This window comes from Anser brachyrhynchus (assembly GCF_964034855.1).
Source record: "Anser brachyrhynchus genome assembly, contig: SCAFFOLD_56, whole genome shotgun sequence".
NCBI lineage: Eukaryota > Metazoa > Chordata > Aves > Anseriformes > Anatidae > Anser > Anser brachyrhynchus.
Window position 1 is genome coordinate 135114 of NW_027663703.1, and position 15759 is coordinate 150872.

Sequence of the window (15759 nt, forward strand, 5' to 3'; positions counted from 1 at the left end):
CGTCAGGGCTGTTGGGGCCTTCCGTTCCCGCCAGCACCCTCTGCCTTCTCCTCTGCAGGCTTTCCTATGCTGTCGCACACTTTGCCTTATTTCCTTGAAGTCTGCGGACACCCATCTCTGTTCACCACATTGCTCTCATCCAGAACTTTCCATCATTTCACCAATGTTTCCTCAACCCTCACCAGCTGTTGCTTGAAACACAAAGCTAGGGTCTGATCATAGATACTCACCAGCATCTTCCAAGGCCTGGGCCTGCTGCTGGCCTTGCAGCTTCTTGGCTAGACACAGCCAAGCCTTGTGCCTCCTGCTGTCCAGTCCTGGACTCAAGCAGAAGGGACAGGACAAGCCCTCTGCGGGCCTTCTTTCTGTCTGGGTCCTCCTGGGGATGGAGGCAGAGGGGATCCCACAGGCAGCATGCCAAGCAGGGGCCTTCTGCTGGCCTAGCAGGGCCACTGGCAGATGTCAGCCCCAAAGTGCACATCCCAGGGAGAAGCCAAGGGTGACCTGCCACCTCCAGACACAAGGGACCTCACAGTCCCTTTGCGTGACACGTTCCTGCTGCTGCCCTATCAGCTGCAGAGACAGAAGTGACCTCCCAGTCACTGCCCCAGTCACATTCCTCCTGCTGGGGCAGGAGATCCTGAGGCAGAGCTGACCTCTCTTGTCTCTTTGGGACTAGGGCTCACTTTTCTGGGTTAGAAATTTAGCAAATGTGTTGGTCTGCTTAGGGTGTCAGGTCTGTGGTTAGGTTATGGGCAAGCTTTGTGGAATAGGTTTTTGTTCTACGTCTGCCTAGAAGTCTAGGTTTAATAGAGGATTTTAATGCTAGCGTTGAAGGCAGGGATTAGGGTGAGCACAAGAGTGAAGGCAAAGGCAAAGGGCTATGGGCTGAGTTTTGCTTCATGGAATACTTTGAGTTTAAGCTTTAGACTAGTGGATTCCTGTCAGGGTGTTGGAGTAGCATTTAGGTTTAGGGATTTAGGTTACTCTTTAAAATTGGGTAACGGCCTTGTATCAATGTTTCAATTCAGTGTTAAAGCAGCATCAACATTACCTGAAGCCTCTTACCTCTACGAAATCATTGTAGAGGTTCGCTCACTCTTCCCTCTCCCTCTCTACGATGGGGGAGAGAATTAGAAAGAAATGAAAACTTGTGGGTTGAGATAAATAGAAAGGGTTTATTAGGACACAAAAGAAAGGATAATAATAGTAATAGTTATAATAGTAATAATAATAATAGTAGTAATACTAATAGTACTAGTACTAGTACTAGTAATAATAATAATAATAATAATAATAATAATAATAATAATAATAATAATGATAATAATAATAATAATGTGTATGAAGCAAATGATGCACAATGCAATTGCTCACCACCCGCTGACCGATGCCCAGCCTATTCCCGAGCAGCCGGCCCCCCACCCCAGCCAGCCACCCCTATATATTGTTTAGCATGACGCCAGATGGTATGGAATACCCCTTTGGCCAGTTTGGGTCAGCTGTCCTGGGTCTGTCCCCTCCCAGCTCCTGCTGCACCCCCAGCCTGCTCGCGGGCAGGACAGAGCGAGAAGCCGAAAAGTCCTTGGCCTGGTGTAAGCACTGCTCTGCAACAATTAAACATCAGTGTGATATCAACATTATTCTCATCCTAAATCCCAAACACAGCACTGTACCAGCTACTAGGAGGAAAATTAACTCCATCCTAGCGGAAACCAGGACAGTCACCCCCCCCCCAGCCTGTACTGGTGCTTGGGGTTATTCCTCCCTAGGCGCAGGACCCTGTACTTGCCCTTGCTGAACTTCATGAGGTTCCTCTCGGCCCAGCCCTCCAGCCTGCCGAGGTCCCTCTGAATGGCAGCACAGCCCTCTGGGGTATCGGCCACTCCTCCCAGCTTTGTGTCGTCCCAAGTCAGGATGACTTTAGGCAAAAGCTGAAACTTCTGACATGACAACCCCTGCCCAAGACCTCTTCCTCTATGGGGCCTACCAGGTACTTAGGAAGAGAGGATCTCACAACCTGTGTGCAAAGCAGGTGCCTTCTGCTGCCCTATCATGGACCCTGGCAGATGTGAGCCTAAAGGCACAGATCCCAGGATCCCAGGAGCCAAGGGATGACCTGCCGGCTACTTCAGAAAGAGCTCAACTCACAATCCTCTTCAGAGATATTCACTCAGGACTGGATTAGGAATTTCTGAGGCACCTCTGAGCTCCTAATACCACACCTACAAAACACCCCCTTTATGGCCCAGGACCTGCCCAGGGAGATGTGAGCAGGTTGTGATCCTTCAAGCCCGTGGCATTGCTGCTGGACTCCCAGCCTCTCAGAGACACAGGAGCCAGTTACTTGCAGTCCTGGGAGGTGCTGTCAGCCATCAGCCCCATCGTGTGCCGTAGAGCCCCAGTGCCTAGGAAATGGGAACATTCATCAACTTGAGGGCACTGGCAGCTAACAGGGAACCTCTGAACCAGCCCCAAATCCCTGAGAATCCATGCTGGGTCTGTGCTCTCACCACACCGAGACCCCGTGGAAAGAAGCAAAGCATCGTGCCCCTTTGGAGCCTCTTCCTGGGGCTTGTTCTTGACAGCAGCTTTGCAGGAAGGCCTCAGCCTTCAGGCAGTGCCGGAGGAGATCCCCCCTTAGGAGGGATCTGCAGAGCCAGACCAGGTCTCACAGGTGGGACATCAGACAAGGAAGGCAGTGCAGCCTCCTATATTTTGTATATGTTCACAGAGAGACGGGCTCCTTGTATACAGAATCTCTGAGCTGCAAACACAACACAGACAGAAATAGAAAAGGGACAAATAAAGATATATCACTGGGCAACATGGGCTAAATTAAGAAAATCCTGGAATATTAACTAACATCAACAGCAACAAAAATTTACAGATTTCTTGTTTCTGTTATAGTTGATATTATGTGCTACATGCAAAAGGAGAGGGGCAATTTATTGATTCTTAAACACATCTAGTCGTAAGTTTCACCAAGGCATCCTTGACCTCCTGGTTCCTCATGCTGTAGATGAGGGGGTTCAGTGCTGGAGGCACCACCGAGTACAGAACTGCCACCACCAGGTCCAGGGATGGGGAAGAGATGGAGGGGGGCTTCAGGTAGGCAAACATGGCAGTGCTGATAAACAGGGAGACCACGGCCAGGTGAGGGAGGCACGTGGAAAAGGCTTTGTGCCGGCCCTGCTCAGAGGGCATCCTCAGCACTGCCCTGAAGATCTGCACATAGGAAAAAACAATGAAAACAAAACAGCCAAAGACTAAAGAAACACTACACACAAGTGCCCCAACTTCCCTGAGGTAGGCATCTGAGCAGGAGAGCTTGAGGATCTGGGGGATTTCACAGAAGAACTGGTCCACTGCATTGCCTTGGCAGAGGGGCAGGGAAAAGGTAGTGGCCGTGTGCAGGACAGCATTGAGAAAGCCACTGCCCCAGGCAGCTGCTGCCATCTGGGCACAAGCTCTGCTGCCCACGAGGCTCCCGTAGTGCAGGGGCTTGCAGATGGCAGCGTAGCGGTCGTAGGCCATGACAGTAAGAGTAAAATATTCTGCTGATATAAAGAAGAGAAAGAAAAAGACCTGTGCAGCACATCCCTGATAGGAGATGGTCCTGGTGTCCCAGAGGGCATTGGCCATGGCTTTGGGCAGAGTGGTGGAGATGCAGCCCAGGTCGAGGAGGGCGAGGTTGAGGAGGAAGAAGTACATGGGGGTGTGGAGGCGGTGGTCGCAGGCTATGGCGGTGAGGATGAGGCCGTTGCCCAGGAGGGCAGCCAGGTAGATGCCCAGGAAGAGCCCGAAGTGCAGGAGCTGCAGCTCCCACGTGTCTGCGAATGCCAGCAGGAGGAACTCGCTCACAGAGCTGCTGTTGGGCATTTCCTGCCCTTCATCAAGGGCACTGCAAAGAAGAAAAAATACTGACTGTTAGGGGAAATTTCCCTGAGCAATACTCATTTCTTTCCTCATTAAAGCCTTCACATCATGTTTCTTTCAGGGTTACCTTTGTGTCTCTCCCTGGTTGTAGCCCTGCTTTGTGCTTCCTGAGTGTCCCGTACTTAGCAGCTACCTCAGCCCATCAGCCCCCAACCCGCCACCTCTGCTCCACTGCAGTGGTAAATGTTGTTGCTGTGGCGGCACACCTCAGCCAGAGGTCACGTCCAGGAGGGCTGCTCTGTCCATCCCCTGGTGCCCAGCTGCTGGTTGCTTGCAGCACTCAGGTGTGGGATGGCTGCACTCAGAGGCTGTGCTAAAAAATTACACCTCCTTGTCTGCAGGTACTAAAGAACAGCACAGAAAAACCCTGGTGCAGTCTGTAAGTAGAGAGAAGGGAGGGGATATTCTGAGGTTCGTCACTAACCTGCTTAGGTCTCAGTTCAAGGCAGTGGAAGCTCAGTCACCTGTGCAAATCCAACCACTCAACACAGAGCCTGCCCCAGAATCAGAGCAGGAAAAACAGGCAGAGACTGCAGAAAGTGCCTTCTCTTTGCAGGCAGCCCCTGCCCTGCCCTTCCTCTGCCCAGGGCTGCCCTGCAGCACTTTCTCCTTCACACTGCACAAGCCACGAGAGACATCCTGGCAGCTCCTGGCCAGGCAGAGACGACCCGGACCCAGGAGCCCCTTCCAGGAACCTCCCCTGCACTGTCCTGCAGCCAGAGACTTACCGTGTGCAGGGCTGTGAAGGTTTCTCCTGCACTCAGCTCTCCTCTGCCCGCACCCTGCAGGCTGCCTGGAATCCCTTTCTGCCTGGGTGCCTGCGGTCAGAGCCCCCAGCCCTGCTGCGCTGTGCACAGGAGCTGCTCCTGGGCACAGCTGTCTCTCTGCACCAGGGCCCTCTTGCCACGAGCTCTCTCTGTCCCACGAGCCCGGCCCAGCTCAGCACCACACGCCCAGCCCAAGGCATTGGAATCCCCCCTCGGGGGGCTCTGCTGAGGAGCCCACGAACCTCAGGCACTGAGAGACAATTGAAGACATCTCTCAACAAGTCCAAGTCAGAGGCAAGTTTCCTGCAGTGTCCCCCTGAGGGCCAGCACTGACACAGCCTCCCTTGGAGCTTGGGGTCTCTATGGGGTCCCTATAGGGGTCCCTATGGGGTCTCTATGGGGTCTCTATGGGGTCTCTGTGGAATCCCTGTGAGGTCCCTGTGGGGTCCCTATGGGGTCTCTGTGGGGTCCCTATGGGGTCACTAGGGGTCTCTATGGGGTCCCTGTGGGGTCGCTATAGGGTCCCTATGGGGTCCCTATGGGGTCCCTATGGGGTCCCTATGGAGTCCCTACAGGGTCCCTATAGGGGTCCCTATGGGGCTCTATAGGGTCCGTATGGGGTTGCTAAGGGGTCCCAGTGGGGTCCCTATGGGGTTCTATTGGGTCCCTATGGGGTCCCAAATTGGGTCTCTATGGGGTACCTGTGTGGTCCCTCTGGGGTCTCTATGGGGCTCTGCGGAGTCCCTAAGGGGTCCCTATGGGGTCCCCGTGGGGTCCCTATGGGGTTCTATGGGGTCTCTATGGGGTCCCTATGGGGCCCCTGTGGGGTCCCTATGGGTCTCTATGGGGTCGCTATGGGTTCCCTGTGGGGTTCTATGGGGTCCCTATGAGGTCCCTATGGGGTCTCTATGGGCCTCTGCGGGGTCCCTAAGGTGTCCCTGTGGGGTCCCTGTGGGGTCTCTATTGAGTCCCTATGGGGTCCCTATGGGGTCTCTATGGGGTCCCTATGGGGTCCCTATGGGGTCTCTATGGGGTCTCTGTGAGGTCCCTATGGGGTCTCTAAGGGGTCTGTATGGGGTCGCTTTGGGGTCCCTGTGGGGTCCTTGTGGGGTCCTTATGGGGTCCCTATGGGGTCTCTGTGGGTTCTCTATGGCGTCTCTGTGGGGTCCCTATGGGGTCCCTATGGGGACCATGTGCGTGCTCTATGGGGTCCCTGTGGGGTACCTATGGGGTCCCTGTGGGGTCTGTATGGGGTCGCTATGGGGTCTCTATGGGGCTCTGCGGGGTCCCTATGGGGTCCCTGTGGGGTCGCTATGGGGTCCCTATGGGGTCCCTATGTGCTCTCTGTGGGGTCCCTGTGGGGCTCTATGGGGTCTCTATGGGGTCCCTATCTGGACTCTGTGAGGTCCCTATGGGGTCCCTGTAGGGTCCCCGTGGTTTCCGTATGGGGTCCGTAAGGGGTTGCAATGGGGTCCCAATGGGGTCTCTGTGAGGTCCCTATGGGCTGTCTGTGGGGTCTCTTTGGGGTCCCTATGGGGTCGCTGTGGAGTTCTGTGGGACCTCTGTGGGTCTCTATGGGGTTTCTATAGGGTCTCTATGGGGTCCATGTGGGGTCTTTATGGGGTCCCTACGGGGTCCCTAATTTGTCCATATAGGGGTCCCTGTTGGATCCCTGTGCGTGATCTATGGGGTCCCTACAGGGTCCGTATGGGGTCCCTACGGGGTCCCTATGGGGTCTCTATGGGGTCCCTATGGGGTCCTTGTGGGGTCTCTATGGGGTCCCTATGGGGTCTGTATGGGGTCGCTATGGGATCTCTGTGGGGTCCTTATGGGGTCACTTTGGGGTCTGTATGGGGTCGCTATGGGGTCCCTGTGGGGTCCCTATGGGGTCTCTATGGGGTCCCTATGGATTCTCTGTGGGGTTCCTATGGGGTCCCTGTGGGGTCCTTATGGGGTCTCTAAGGGGTCGCTATGGGGTCCCTGTGGTGTCGCTGTGGGGTCTCTATGGGGTCTTTATGGGGTCCCTATGGTGTCTCTTTGGGCTCTCTGTGAGGTCCCTGTGGGGTCCCTATCGGGTCCCTATGGGGCCTCTATGGGGTCCCTATGGGGTCCCTAGGGGGCTCTATAGGGTCCCTATGGCGTCTGAATGGGGTCTCTATGGGGTCCCTATGGGGTTCGCTATGGGGTCTCTATGGGGCGCTGCGGGCCCCCGTGGGATGCTGTGGAGTCCCTATGGGGTCTCTGTTAGGTCCCTATGGGGTCCCTGTGGGGTCTCTATGGGGTCCCTAAGGGGTCCCTATGGGGCTCTATAGAGTCCCTATGGGATCCGTAGGGGGTCTCTATGGGGTCCCTATGGTCCCTGTGGGGTCCGTATGGGGTACCTATGGGATCCCTATGGGGTCCCTATGGGGTCGCTATGTGGTCTCTATGGGGTCCCTGTGGGGCTCTATGGGGTCGCTATGGAGTTATGTGGGACCTCTGTGCAACTCTATGGGGTTTCTATAGGGTCTCTATGGGGTCTTTGTGGGGTTCTATGGGTCTCCAGGGGGTTCAGTGTTTGCCATGGGGTCTCTGCTATGGGGCGCTGTGGGGCTCTGGCACCCTATGGTCTCTGTTGGGTCTCTATGGGTCTGTATGGGTCCCCTATAGGGTTCTGTGGGTCTCTATGGGTCCCTATAGGCACCTATGGCTCCCCGTGTGGTCCCTATGGGGCTCCCTGTGGGTCCCCTATGGGTCCCTATGGGATTCTGTGGGGCTCTATGGGTCCCCTATGGGGTTCTATGGGTCCCTATGGGGTCCCCTATTGGGTTTTATGGGTCTCTGTGGGTCCCTATGGGGTCTCTATAGGGACTGTGCGTCTCTATGGGGTTCAAGGGCCTTTAGGGGGTTCTGCGGGTCCCTATGGGTCTCTATTGGATCTCTATGGAGTCCCTGTGGCTTCCCTGTGGAGTCCCTATAGGGTCTCTATGGGGTCTCAATGGGGTCCCAATGGGGTCCCTATGGGGTCTCCATGGGGTCCCTACAGGGTCCCTAATTGGTCCATATAGGGGTCCCTATGGGGTCCCTGTGCGTGCTCTATGGGGTCCCTAAGGGGTCCCTATGTGGTCCCTGTGGGGTCCCTCTGGGGCTCCTATGGGGTCCTTGTGGGTGCTCTATGGTGTTTCTATGGGGTCTGTATGAGGTCGCTATGGGGTCTCTGTGGGGTCCTTATGGGGTCCCTGTGGGGTCCCTATGGGGTCCCTGTAGGGTCTCTATGGGGTCTCTGAGGGGTTCCTATGGGGTCCCTATGGGGTCCCTGTGGGGCCGCTATGGGGCTTTATGCGGTCTCTATGGGGTCCCTGTGGGGTCCCTATGGGGTCTCTATGGGGTCTCTATGGGGTCCCTATGGGGTCCCTATGGGGTCTCTATGGGGTCCGTATGGGTTCTCTTTGAGGTCCCTATGGGGTCCCTATGGGGTCCCTATGGGGTCTCTAAGGGGTCGCTATGGGGTCCCTGTGGGGTCCCTATCGCGTTCCGATGGGGTCTCTGTGGGGTCCCTATTGGGTTCCTGAGGAGGTCTCTATGGGGCTCTATAGGGTCCCTATGGGGTCCGTAGAGGGTCTCTATGGGGTCCCTAAGGGGTCCCTGTGGGTCTCTATAGGGTCCCTATGGTGTCTCTATGGGGTCCCTGTGGTGTCCCTCTGGGGTCTCTTTGGGGTCTCTGTGGGGTCCCTATGGGGTCTCCAGGGGGTCCGTATGGGGTCCTTGTGTGGTCTCTATGGGTTCCCTATGGGGTCCCTATGGGGTCTGTATGGGGTCGCTATGTGGTCTGTATGGGGTTCTGCGGGGTCCTTATGGGGTCCCTGTGGTGTCGCTATGGGGTCCCTTTGGAGTCTCTATGGGGTCCCTGTGGGTTCCCCATGGGGTCCCTATGGGGTCTGAATGGGGTCGCCATAGGATCCCTATGGGGTCTCTATGGGGTCCCTACAGGGTCCCTATGGGGTCTCTTTGGGGTCCCTATGGGGTCTCTATGGGGTCGTTGTGGGGTTCTATGGGTCTCCAGGGGGTTCAGTGTTTGCCATGGGGTCTCTGCTATGGGGCGCAGTGGGGCTCTGGCAGCCTATGGGTCTCTGTTGGGTCTCTATGGGTCTGTATGGGTCCCCTACAGGGTTCTGTGGGTCTCTATGGGTCCCTATAGGCACCCATGGGTCCCTGTGGGGTCCCCTATTGGGTTTTATGGGTCTCTGTGGGTCCCTATGGGGTCTCTATGGGGTCCCTATGGGGTCTCTATAGGGATCTGTGGGTCTCTATGGGGTTCAAGGGCCTTTAGGGGGTTCTGCGGGTCCCTATGGGTCCCTAGTGGATCTCTAAGGAGTCCCTATGGGGTCCCTACGAGGTCCGTATGGGGTCTCTATGGGGTCGATGTGGGGCTCTATGGGGTCCCTATGGGGTCTCTGAGGGGTTCCTATGGGGTCTCTATGGGGTCCCAATGGGGTGCCTGTGCATGCTCTATGGGGTCCCTCTGGGGCTCCTATGGGGTCCTTGTGGGTGGTCTGTGGGGTCCCTATGGGGTCTGTATGGGGTCGCTATGGGGTCTCTATGGGGTCCTTATGGGGTCCCTGTGGGGTCCCTATGGGGTCCCTGTAGGGTCTCTATGGGGTCTCTGAGGGGTTCCTATGGGGTCCCTACGGGGTCCCTACGGGGTCCCTGTGGGGTCTCTATGGGGTCTCTGTGGGGTCCCTATGGGGGTCCCTGTGGGGTCCCTATGGGGTCGCTATGTGGTCTCTATGGGGCTCTGCGGGGTCCCTAAGGGGTCTCTGTGGGGTCCCTATAGGGTCCCTATGGTGTCTCTATGGGGTCCCTGTGGGGTCCCTATGGGGTCTCTTTGGGGTCCCTGTGGGGTCTCTGAGGGGTTCCTTTGGGGTCCCTATGGGGTCCCTATGGGGTCTCTATGGGGCTCTATGCGGGCTCTATGGGGTCCCTATGGGGTCTCTGTTGGGTCTCTATGGCTTCTCTGCATGGTCCCTACGGGGTCCCTGTGGGGTCTCTATGGGGTCCCTATAGAGTCCTTGTGGGGTCTCTATGGGGTCTCTATGGGGTCCCTATGGCGTCTCTGTGGGGTTCCTAAGGGGTCCCTGTGGGGTCCTTATGGCTGCTTTATGGGGTCCCTGTGGGGTCCCCGTGGGGTCCCTATTGGGTCCGTAGGGGGTCGCTATGGGGTCCTTCTGGGGTCTCTGTGAGGTCCCTATGTGGTCTATTTGGGGTCCCTAAGGGGTCCGTATGGGGCCTGTATGGGGTCCGTATAGGGGTCCCTATGGGGCTCTAAATGTCACCATGGGGTCTCTGTGGGGTCCTTATGGGGTCCCTGTGAGGTCTCTATAGGGTCTCTATGGGGTTCCTAAGGGCTCTCTGTGGGGTCCCTATGGGGTCGCTGTGGAGTTCTGTGAGACCTCTGTGGGTCTCTATGGGGTTTCTATAGGGTCTCTATGGGGTCGTTGTGGGGTTCTATGGGTCTCCAGGGGGTTCAGTGTTTGCCATGGGGTCTCTGCTATGGGGCGCAGTGGGGCTCTGGCAGCCTATGGGTCTCTGTTGGGTCTCTATGGGTCTTTATGGGTCCCCTACAGGGTTCTGTGGGTCTCTATGTGTCCCTATAGGCACCTATGGTCCCTGTGGGGTCCCCTATTGGGTTTTATGGGTCTCTGTGGGTCCCTATGGGGTCTCTATGGGGTCCCTATGGGGTCTCTATAGGGATCTGTGGGTCTCTATGGGGTTCAAGGGCCTTTAGGGGGTTCTGCGGATCCCTATGGGTCCCTAGTGGATCTCTATGGAGTCCCTATGGGGTCCCTACGAGGTCCGTATGGGGTCTCTATGGCGTCTCTATGGGGTCTCTTTGGGGTCCCTATGGGGTCTCTATGGGGTCCCAGTGGGGTCCCTGTGGGGTCTCTATGGGGTCTCTGAGGGGTTCCTATGGGGTCCCTACGGGGTCCCTACGGGGTCCCTATGGGGTCTCTGTGGGGTCCCTATGGGGGTCCCTGTGGGGTCCCTATGGGGTCTCTATGGGGTCGCTATGTGGTCTCTATGGGGCTCTGCGGGGTCCCTATAGGGTCCCTCTGGTTTCTCTATGGGGTCCCTGTGGGGTCCCTATGGGGTCTCTTTGGGGTCCCTGTGGGGTCTCTATGGGGTCTCTGAGGGGTTCCTTTGGGGTCCCTATGGGGTCCCTATGGGGTCTCTATGGCACGCTATGCGGTCTCTATGGGGTCTCTGTTCGGTTTCTATGGCTTCTCTGCGTGGTCCCTACGGGGTCCCTACGGGGTCCCTATGGGGTCTCTGTGGGGTCCCTATGGAGTCCTTATGGGGTCTCTATGGGGTCCCTATCGGGTCTCTGTGATGTCCCAAGGGGTCCCTGTGGGGTCCCCATGGAGTCCCTATTGGGTCCGTAGCGGGTCACTATGGGGTCCTTCTGGGGTCTCTGTGAGGTCCCTATGGGGTCTATTTGGGGTCCCTAAGGGGTCCCTATGGGGCCTCTATGGGGTACTTATAGGGGTCCCTATGGGGCTCTAAATGTCCCTATGGGGTCTCTATGGGGTCTCTGTGGGGTCTTTATGGGGTCTCTGTGGGGTCCCTATGGGGTCTCTGAGGGGTTCCTATGGGGTCCCTGTGGGGTCCCTACGGGGTCCCTATGGGGTCTCTATGGGGTCTCTACGGGGTCCCTAATTGGTCCATATAGGGGGTCACTATGGGATCCCTGTGCGTGCTCTATGGGGTCCCTCTGGGGCTCCTATGGGGTCCTTGTGGGTGGTTTATGGGGTCCCTATGGGGTCTGTATGTGGTCGCTGTGGGGTCTCTGTGGGGTCCTTATGGAGTCTCTATGGGGCTCTGCGGGATCCCTATGGGGTCCCTGTGGGGTCGCTATGGGTTCCCTATGGGGTCCCTATGGGGTCGCTGTGGAGTTCTGTGGGACCTCTGTGCGACTCTATGGGGTTTCTATAGGGTCTCTATGGGGTCGTTGTGGGGTTCTATGGGTCTCCAGGGGGTTCAGTGTTTGCCATGGGGTCTCTGCTATGGGGCGCAGTGGGGCTCTGGCAGCCTATGGGTCTCTGTTGGGTCTCTATGGGTCTTTATGGGTCCCCTACAGGGTTCTGTGGGTCTCTATGGGTCCCTATAGGCACCCATGGGTCCCTGTGGGGTCGCTATGGGTCTCCCTGTGGGTCCCCTATGGGTCCCTATGGGATTCTGTGGGGCTCTATGGGTCCCCTATGGGGTTCTATGGGTCCCTGTGGGTCCCTGTGGGTCCCTATGGGGTTCTATAGTTCCCTGCGTGTCCCTATGGGTCCCTGTGTCCACCCCCCCCCCCCCCCCAGGAATGTGCCACCCGGGGCCGATGACGGGCACAAAGCGGGGACAAAGCGGTGGCCCCCGGGGGGGGCGGGGCCGGGCGATAACGAGGCCCCGAAATAGCCGCGGCCCCGCCACCGGGGGTGGTGGTGGGGGGGGGTGTTAGGGGGATCCTGCCCCATAGATCCTGCCCCACAGATCCTGCCCCATAGATACTGTCCCATAGATCCTGCCCCTTTGTCCCTGCCCCATAGATCCTGCCCCACAAATCCTGCTCAGCCCCTTATAAGGCCCCCAGGACAATCCCTGCCCCATAGATCCTGCCCCATAGATCCTGCCCCATGGATCCTGCCCCATAGATCCTACCCTATATATCCTGCCCCATGGATCCTGCCCCATAGCCCCTGCCCCATATGTCCCTTCCTCATAGCCCCCACCCCACAGACGGCCCCCCCCAGCATCCCCATCCCGTGCCCCCCCCCCCCCCCCCCCCCCAAGTCCCAGGGGACGCCGTGGGGCGCGTGGGCGCTGCCATTAATCCCCAGTCCCCGCCAGGCCGGAGCCCCGCAAATCCCCATGGCAGCTGCGGGGCCCCCCCCGTGACCCCCCCCCCCCCAACCTTGGGCTGCTATGGGGCAGCTAAGGGGCAGCTGTGGGGCAGCCATGGGGCACTTATGGGGCACTTATGAGGCAGCTACGGGGCAGCTATGGGGCAGCTATGGGGGACTTATGGGGCAGCTATGGAGCACTTATGGGGCACTTATGGGGCAGCTGTGGGGCAGCTATGGGACAATTATGGGGCAGCTATGGGACACTTGTGGGGCACTTATGGGGCACTTATGGGGCGCTACGGAGCACCCAGCGCGCTACGGGAGTTATAGGGCAGGGGGGTTCCTGGGGGGCTATGGGGCAGCTGTGGGGCAGCTATGGGGCAGGGATCCTTCCCCCCCCTCCCCTCCTCTCCCCCTCCCCCCCTAAGGAATTTGGGGGGTGAAGGCTCCTCCCCCCCCCCTCCCCGCCCCACATCTTTAAAAGCTGTCGGGCAGCGGCGGGGCTGGCGTGGAGCAGCAGCGGGTGGGTGAGGGCTGTGGGGCGCTATGGGGTGCTGTGGGGCACGGGGGTGCTATGGGGCATGTAGGGTATGTGGGGCGTGTGGGGTGCTATGGGGCACAGAGGAGTGTGGGGTGCTATAGGGCACAAGGGTGTTATGGGATGTGGGGCGCTATGGGGCAGGAAGGTGCTATGGGGCATGTAGGGGATGTGAGGGGCGTATGGGGTGCTATGGGGCATGGGGGGGCTATGGGATATGGGACGCTATGGGGCAGGGGAGTGCGGGGGGGTGTGGGGCACTATGGGGCACAGGGGTGTTATGGGGAGTGTGGGGGGCGTGTGAGGCGCTATGGGGCACGGGGGGGGCTATGGGATATGGGGCGCTATGGGGCAGGGGGGTACTATGGGGCACAGGGGGGTGTGGGGCGCTATGGGGCAGGGGGGTGCGGGGGGGGGTGGGGCGCTGTGGGGCACGGGGGGGCTATGGAGAGTGTGGGGATATGTGGGGCGCTATGGGGCGGGGGGGTGCTATGGAGCATGGGGGGGATGTGGGGCGCTATGGGGTGCTATGGGGCAGGGGGGGTGCTGAGGGATGTGGGGCACTATGGGGCACGGGGTTGCCATGGGGCATGTGGGGGGTGTGTGTGGGGCGCTATGGGGCAGAGGGGTGCTATAGGGCCTGGGGGGGATTTGGGAAGCTATGGAGCAGGGGGGGTTCTATGGGGCACAGGGGAGACGTGGGGCTTGTGGGGCGCTATGGGGCACGAGGGGGGGCTATGGGGCGCAGGAGAGGATGTGGGGCGCTGTGGGGCACGGGGGGGATGTGGGGCGCGGGGGGGTGGGAGGGGCGCTGTGGGTCACAGCCCCTCGCCCCCCAGCCCCACAGATCCGGATCCTTTTCCTGTGCCAGACCCAGAGACTGAAGGTGCGGGGACGCTAAGGGGCGGGGGGGGTGCTATGGAGCGGGGGGGGCGCTATGGGGTGGGGGGGTGCTATGGGGTGGGGGTGCTATGGGGCGGGGGGACGCTATGGGGCACGGGGGGCGCTATGGGGCAGGGGGGTGCTATGGGGCGGAGGGTGCTATGGGGCGGGGGGGCGCTATGGGGCTGGGGGGTGCTATGGGGTGGGGGGGCGCTATGAGGCTGGGGGGGTGCTATGGGGCTGGGGGGGTGCTATGGGGTGGGGGGGTGCTATGGGGTGGGGGGTGCATGGGTTGGGGATCAGATAGTGGGGGGGGGTGTAACGCTATGGGGCACAGCTCGCTATGGGGCAGGGCTCATTTCTATGGGGCAGGGCTCACTCCTATGGGTCCCGCCCCCTCGCTATGGGGCACATCTCCTCGCTATGGGGCAGGGCTCATCCCTATGGGGCACAGTCTGGTTCTATGGGTCCCGCCCCCTGGCTATGGGTCCCACCACCTCGCTATGGGGCAGGGCTCATCCCTATGGGGCACAGCTCCTCGCTATGGGGCACGGCTCATTTCTAAGGGTCCCCCCCCCGCGGTATGGGTCCCGCCCCCCAGCTATGGGTCCCGCCCCCCCGCTATGGGGCAAGGCTCATCCCTATGGGTCCCGCCCCCCGGCTATGGGGCCGGGCTCATTTGCATGGCCCCGCCCGCCCCCCAGATGACGGAGGCGCTGGGCGCGGCTGCCCCCTTCCTGCGCGCCCCCGAGGGGCCCCGCCCGGCCCCGCCCCCCGACGCCCGCGGGCTCTGCTTCGTGCCCCACCCCCACCTCGAGTTCGTCCGCGCCCGCGTCACCTCCCGCGACGGGGGAGGGGTCACCGTCACCACGGAGACTGGCGAGGTGAGGGGGCGGGGCCTGAGGGGGGGGAGGGGGGAGGGGTCGACAGGGGCGGGGCCAAAGGGGTGGGGTCAGTGGGGTCGGTGGGGGAGGGGTCAACGGGGGTGGGGTCAGTGGGGGAGGGGTCAATGGGGTCGATGGGGGAGGGGGCAATGGGGCCAAAGCCAATGGGGTCAACGGGGGCAGGGCCAAAGGGGTCAATGGGGGCAATGGTGTCAATGGGGGCGGCGTCAATGTCAATGGGGTCGGTGGGGGAGGGGTTAAAGGGGCCGATTGGGGCGGGGCAAATATGGGCGGGGCCAATGGGGGCGCGGGCAATGGGGTCGAGGTCGGTGGGGACGATGGGGTCGATGGAGGAGGGGTCAACGGGAGTGGGGTCAATGGGGTCGACGGGGGATTTGGGGTCTGACCCTGCCCCCCCCGCCCCTGGACCCCCCTCCGCAGACCCTGACGGTGCCCGAGGCCGACGTCCACCCCCAGAACCCGGCCAAGTTTGACCGCATCGAGGACATGGCCATGCTGACCTTCCTCCACGAGCCCGCCGTGCTCTACAACCTGAAGGAGCGCTACGCCGCCTGGATGATCTACGTGAGCCTTGAGGGGGCTGGGGGGGCGGGGTCCCGGCTCCAGGCCCCTTGGGACACCTAGAACCCGGATGTCCCACCTCAAGACCCCTTGGGACACCTAGAACCATGGTCTCCAGGTCACTTGGGACACCTAGAACCCGGAGGTCCCACCTCCAGACCCCTGGGACACCCACAACCAGGAGGCCATGTGTCTCCAGGTCCCTTGGGACACCTAGAACCAGAAGGTCCCATGTCTCCAGACCCCTTGGGACACCTAGAACCAGGAGGTCCCGTGTCTCCAGACCCCTTTGGGACACCTAG

At 59.6% G+C, this 15759-nt stretch overlaps 1 protein-coding gene across 1 annotated transcript; it reads right to left on the minus strand.

The window, feature by feature from the left end:
* Positions 1-2746: 2746 nt before the first annotated feature.
* On the minus strand, positions 2747-5329 carry LOC308186990 (olfactory receptor 14C36-like). Its single transcript, XM_080609152.1, has one exon. The coding sequence runs from the start codon at positions 3880-3882 to the stop codon at positions 2959-2961; it is 924 nt and encodes a 307-aa protein (XP_080465278.1). The 5' UTR covers positions 3883-5329; the 3' UTR covers positions 2747-2958.
* Positions 5330-15759: the final 10430 nt, after the last annotated feature.